Here is a 5,711-nt window from a genome sequence, read left to right as displayed (position 1 = left end):
TATTTTGTACTTCTATAAGAATACTAATCCAGAAGAGAAATATGCTCATTACATACACATTACTCCCGGGTGCATGAATCAAAATAACCCGCACTAGCATGTAACCTGCATGTCATGTAATACACATCACGTCATATGACACTACATGTCATATAGCACACGCACACCTGACATGCCTGAATGATGTAAATGTCATAAAACAGTCATGTCGATATGAATAATGAGTGTGGACCGCTGGTCACATAAATAATATAGATCAATCAAATGTGAGAAGAGCTATGGTGTGTGCGGAGTACGCCCAACACTACAAGCACTATGTACATGATGACCATACGAAGTGGAGAGGTGATAGTATGAGCAAATAACCAGGATGATTGAGTCATGATGATAATGATGATGCCGATGTGTGTATCGAGGTCTTTAAGTAGACCTGATGAATTAAAGCTTACCTCCATAAAACCTAGTTTCTTGAACATCGAGAGACTGTGCAGATTTTCCTCTCCAATTTTGGCAGTAAATCGCTGAGTAGACAGCTCAACTATTGCTACAAAAATTTACATAAATCGTTTGTGTTATGATCGTATATTTATCTGAAAGTTTACATGAATCATCTATGTTATGTCATGTATTTATGTCGTTCTAAAATAAGCAACTGATACTTATGTGCTGGCCCATACCACCAAACCAATATAACCAAAACCCAATGCGCATAAAAACCAATATCTTTCTAGCAGCCTTTTGCAGACTCAAAAGGTGACTATTCAGGTATTTGTCTGTGACACATGAGATGCTCACCTACCATATCGCATCATGAGTAGCAGGGCTTCCTTGCCAAAACCTCTACCTCTACATTCATCTTCTGCAATCATGATCTCCACCTCGGCAGAGTGCATGTTCTCCGCATCGAAAAACAGATTCACATCTCCCACCATTGAATCTAGAACAGAACAGACAGATCTATGGTGAATCAATGACTGGTGAGAGACAGACAGGCATCCAGACTGGTGGCAAAGATGCCAGGAGAGAGAAAGACCAACTATATAAACAGATCGGAATGCTACACACCTATTTCACCTTTCCCAGCATGGCACTTCTCCTTGTCCAGTACTATGAAGGTACATTCTGGAATATAATAGAATAAATGTGAAAAATGTACACATTTGCAATTTATCATTGCACACTCTGTGTTTTCAATAAGTACTATGCTTTAGGACAAGGGGAAGGCAAACTTTTTTGGATAGGGACCAGAGAAAGATGTGCCCCTCGGGGCATGATCTATGCATTTTGAACTAATAAGATAATGGGGAAAAATTTCCAAAAAAACTTAAGGCAATAACAATTCATAATCATCATTAGTTAGTGTGATACAGTACTTGATTGGCAGCCTAGATTAGGCCCATGGGATACATGTTGCCGACCCTGCTTTAGGATAGAGAGTTTGGGGAGCTCTTAATGGGAGCTTGAGTGCAAATAACAAATTTGGGAAACTTCAGGTGTCTAAACTACGAGAAGTTAGTGATCTACTTCTATAATTAGTTCCAATAAATGGGCACAAATCAAAAGACATTGATGTTAGTCTCACAGCCGGGTTGGCTTGCTCAAAAATAAGCTCCTTACTGTTTTCATCATGGAGCCATGACTGTTGCATCGTGTACTCTTCTTCCAGGGTCAGTGGTTCGGATGCTGTCAGCACTTGTAGTTCTTTTGATTGCATCCACTCATGGTACCTGTGAACACAGTCTTATGAGGTCATTATAAGGGAATACCGATCTTCACATCACCGTGATAAAACTTGTGGAAGATTATATTTATAGGTTTTGCGTGAGTTTTTGGAATTTGTAAATAGATGTGGATTGTATATATATGCAAGAGTAGATAATACCACACACAATGTGTTATTATCTACTCTTGATATATGCCATATAATATGGATAATGTATGTGGAATGTAATTATGTGTGACGGGGGGGGGGTTCGACTCGAGCTGCACAGTTCATGACATGAAAGTAACGTTCCCCACCTTGGAGCCCCGGCCCCCCCACTCCGAGGTCGGAAGGTACGCGCATGCGCGTGTCCCCAAAATCTCGGTAAAGGGGTCTTTTTCGCGCGCGACAAAATCCGGCCCAAGAATTGTAAAAACGGGGCGTGTATTTGCTTTTCAGCACCGGAGATTTCTTAAAAAGGGGGTGTTTTTCCTCTCGCTTCTCTTCATCTTGAATATCATAGAACCACTTTATCAAATCCCCTGGATCAAATTCCTGAAATTTCCTGCTAGTTTCGAAAGCTCATTCAGGATATTTCATTTGCAAATAAACAATAATCTATAGTCCCCTCGATCCCTGAACCTACCCTCGTAGTGTAGACTGGTACCCGTCGACAGTTCCACACCTACAGCTACCGTCACTCAGTCAGTGTAGCGAAGGGATACGTACCGGTGTACAGCGCCGAATCTTTGACTTGCGAAACCATATCTGAGATAGCCCCGCCCCTCCTATGATATCAGGATCCTAGATGCGTATCGCATAGCCACTTCGCATCATATGCTCAAATATGGCACTTCTCACTTCAGCTAAGACACGCAGATGGTGAGGAGGAGGAGGGGAGAAAGGGAAACTGGTGGCGAAGAGAAGGAGGGGGAGAAGGGAAGAAGGAGAGGGGGGAAGAGAGAAGCTGGTGGATGAGGAAGAGGGAGAAGGGAACTGGTGGAGGAGAGGAGGGGAAAGGGAAGAAGCTGGTGGAGGAGGGGGAGAAGGGATAAGTTGGTAGAGAAAGGAGGAGGGGAGACAGCTGGTGGACGAAGCAGGAGGGTAGAAAGCTGGTGGACGAGGAGAAGAGGAGGGGCGAAGCTGTGAGAAGGAGGAAGAGGAGAAGCTGGTGAGCAAGGAGGAGGGAAGGCTGGGTGGAGAAGGAGAGGGAGCACTGGTGGAGAAGGCGGCGGGAGAAGCTGATGAGAAAGAGGAGGGAGAAGCTGGTGAAGAAGTGGAAAAGCCACCTTCTCCCTCCTTCCTTCTCACCAGCTTCTCCCTTTCTCCCTCCTCCTTCTGCCACCAGCTCTCCCTTCTCGCCTTCCTCCCTCCTCGCACCAGCTTCTCCCCTCCTCTTCTCCACCACCGCTCTCAGCCCTCCTTCTTCTCCACAGCTCTCCCTTCTCCCCCTCCTTCTCTCTCACAGCTTCCTCCCCCTCCTCCTTCTCCACCAGCTTCTCCTTCCCCCCTCCCTTCTCCACCGCTCTCCCCTTCTCCCCCTCTTCCTTCCACTCAGCTTCTCTTTTCCCCTTCCTCCCCCTTCTCCACCAGCTTCTCCTTCTCCCCTTTCCTCCTCCTTCTCCACCAGCTTCTCACCCTCCTCTTTTCTCCACCAGCTTTTCCCTCCTCTTTCTTCCACCAGCTTCTCCCTTCTCCCTCCCTTCTTCCACCAGCTTTCTCCAATTTCTCTCCTTCCTCCTCCTTCTCAACACTAGCCATTTCCCTCTCTCCTTTTCCACCTCCTCACTCCTTTCTCTGTCACCAGCTTCAGCCCCCTCCTCCTTCTCCACCAGCTTCTCCCCTCCTCTTTTCCACACTTCTGCCTCTTCCATCTTCACTACTTCTCCCTAACTCCACCTACACGTATACTCTATACTTCCTCCTCCCTCCCTCCCCCCTCCTACACGCTCCTTCGCTACCCTGTACCTACGAACTTGTCCTTCCGTGCAGCAACTCTATCTAAGCCCAGACAGCTGTCATCTGGCTCGGGTCGGGCGGGCGGGCTATCTCAGATATTCGCACGCCACCGGAGTGAAGGTGCGAACGGGTTACCAGTCTATACGTAGTGTTCGCCGATTTAGGGGTTCTCTCCAAGACAGGAAAAACCCCGCAAAAAAAGGGTTTTATACATTTTGGCAGTCCTGAGATAGGGGGTGCTTTCCAAAGGAGGGAACGAGCATATGCGTACCCTAAATACATCGAGGGGGGGGGGGGCGGCGTTGAGCTATAAGTCTAGAGACCTGAACCATTGGGCACATCCCACTTTAGCACCTTATATCACGAAGTGATCACCGATTTCTGTGTATCCCCCACTGATGCAGCAGACTTCCGTTATCTCACTGATTGATGCACCAATTGTTTAACTGGCCCACATAGCCACTGCTAAAAAGCGCGACACTATCAGACAAAACATACTACTATTATAACCATAAAAATTATGGTTGTGTATTTTTATTTTTATTATATGATTATTCTTATTACCAATTACACTATTGTTTATTAGTACACTATTAATTACTACCTTATCACTTGTTACCTCACTCCAATTACAACTATTAATTACTAATACTATTACACTCTTAAATTAGAAGAGAAGAGGAAGCATGATGGTAGATGAAGAGAGGAAGCCATGATGGTTTAGAGGAGAGAGAAGCCGTGACATGGTTTAGAGGGAGAGAGGAACCCTAGGTTAGAGAGAGACGCCGAGAAGCCACATTCGAGGGTTAGAGAGAGAGAGAAGCCGTGAGTTAGAGGGAGAGAGGAAGCGTGTTGTTAGAGGGAGAGAGAGAAAGCCATGAGGGTTAGAGAAAGAGAGAAAGCCAGAGGGTTGAGAGGGAGACGAGGAAGCCATAAGGTTTGAGGGAAGAGGATAGCCGTGATGGATTAGAGGAGCGAGCGAAGCCATGATTTGAGGAGAGAGGCAAGCCGTCACGTTAGAGGAGAGAGAAGCCATGATGGTTAAATGAGAGAGGAAGCCGGATGGTTTCAGAGGGAGAGAGGAAACCGTGATGGTTAGAGGGAGAGAGGAACGGGAGCCGGTGATGGCCTGGAGGGAGACGACGGAAGGGCAGCCGTGATATACCTATTCCGTGGCATTCACCTCGTGATACTGTCAGCATCAGGTGCGTAACTGACTTGTGTTTTTAAACAGGCCACTCTGTGGCATCATCTCGTGATGTACACTATTCTGTGCATCACCGTCGTGCCTTACACTATTCTGTGGCCATCACCCGTGATACCTTGTCAGGTAACGGTGCGTAAACTGACACCTTGTGTTTTAAAAGGCCAATCTGTGCATCATACTCGCCGATGTCACACTATTGTATACGACTCCCTGTTACAGGCTTCCCATCCCGACGCGGCGCGATCGCCTGGCGACGCGAAGCGGAGGTATTGATTTGAACAGCGTTGCCCCCTGGCAACCCAGAGGCAATGCGATACCAGCCGCCCGTGCCGCCGTTATGGCCGCCGCCGTCAAGATGCTGAGGGGATCCTAATAGCCTGGCGTGATCGTGCGGTGACTGCAAAACGTCACTGTTAACACTAGGGCTAAAGCGCAGTGTCCATAAGTTATGACGATAACTGCAGACTGACAGCTAGCACATCCAGTCATGCATGCAACTACGTTCAAGACGGCTTAGTTGGCCGCCTAATCAGGCGTGAATTCTATGCAATGCCGAAAGCAGCGCCATTTCAGCGCAACCGTGAACGCGTTCCTGCGAATAGACGGCGCCACCGGGTCCTGGCAGGGTAGTGGCAGCAGAATGCGGTCTTTCCCGCGTTAGGCTGCCGCCCCCCCCCCCCATCCAGAGCAAAGGTGGTTGGAGGCCAAAGCGAAGCCAACCGAACGCGGATGAGAGCGGCACGCGGTGACTTGGCCGGCACGCGGCACGTCGGCTGAGCATGCACCGCGCGCGTGCGACGCTATATAAACGGCTGCAGCAAGCAGAAATCGAGGACTTGCTCC

At 47.9% G+C, this 5,711-nt stretch overlaps 2 protein-coding genes across 2 annotated transcripts in view; both read right to left on the bottom strand.

Moving 5' to 3' along the window:
* The window catches only part of LOC106814914 (N-acetyltransferase 9-like protein), a 4,509-nt gene extending 2,701 nt beyond the window's left edge, over positions 1-1,808 (bottom strand). Inside the window, exons 1-4 of the mRNA XM_014819297.1 lie at positions 1,618-1,808; positions 1,066-1,122; positions 800-937; positions 450-544 (exon numbers count right to left, since the gene is read on the bottom strand). Coding sequence (XP_014674783.1) covers positions 450-544; positions 800-937; positions 1,066-1,122; positions 1,618-1,714 — 387 coding nt within the window. The 5' untranslated portion in view covers positions 1,715-1,808. The remainder of the gene's footprint in view (positions 1-449; positions 545-799; positions 938-1,065; positions 1,123-1,617) is intronic.
* Positions 1-5,711, bottom strand: part of LOC106814911 (40S ribosomal protein S3) — a 21,946-nt gene that overhangs the window by 6,880 nt on the left and 9,355 nt on the right. The window lies entirely within an intron of this gene.

Source organism: Priapulus caudatus, unplaced genomic scaffold (assembly GCF_000485595.1).
Source record: "Priapulus caudatus unplaced genomic scaffold, Priapulus_caudatus-5.0.1 Scaffold1004, whole genome shotgun sequence".
Classification (NCBI taxonomy): domain Eukaryota; kingdom Metazoa; phylum Priapulida; class Priapulimorpha; order Priapulimorphida; family Priapulidae; genus Priapulus; species Priapulus caudatus.
Note: the sequence above shows the minus strand (reverse complement) of the source record. Positions and strands in the feature narration are given on the sequence as shown.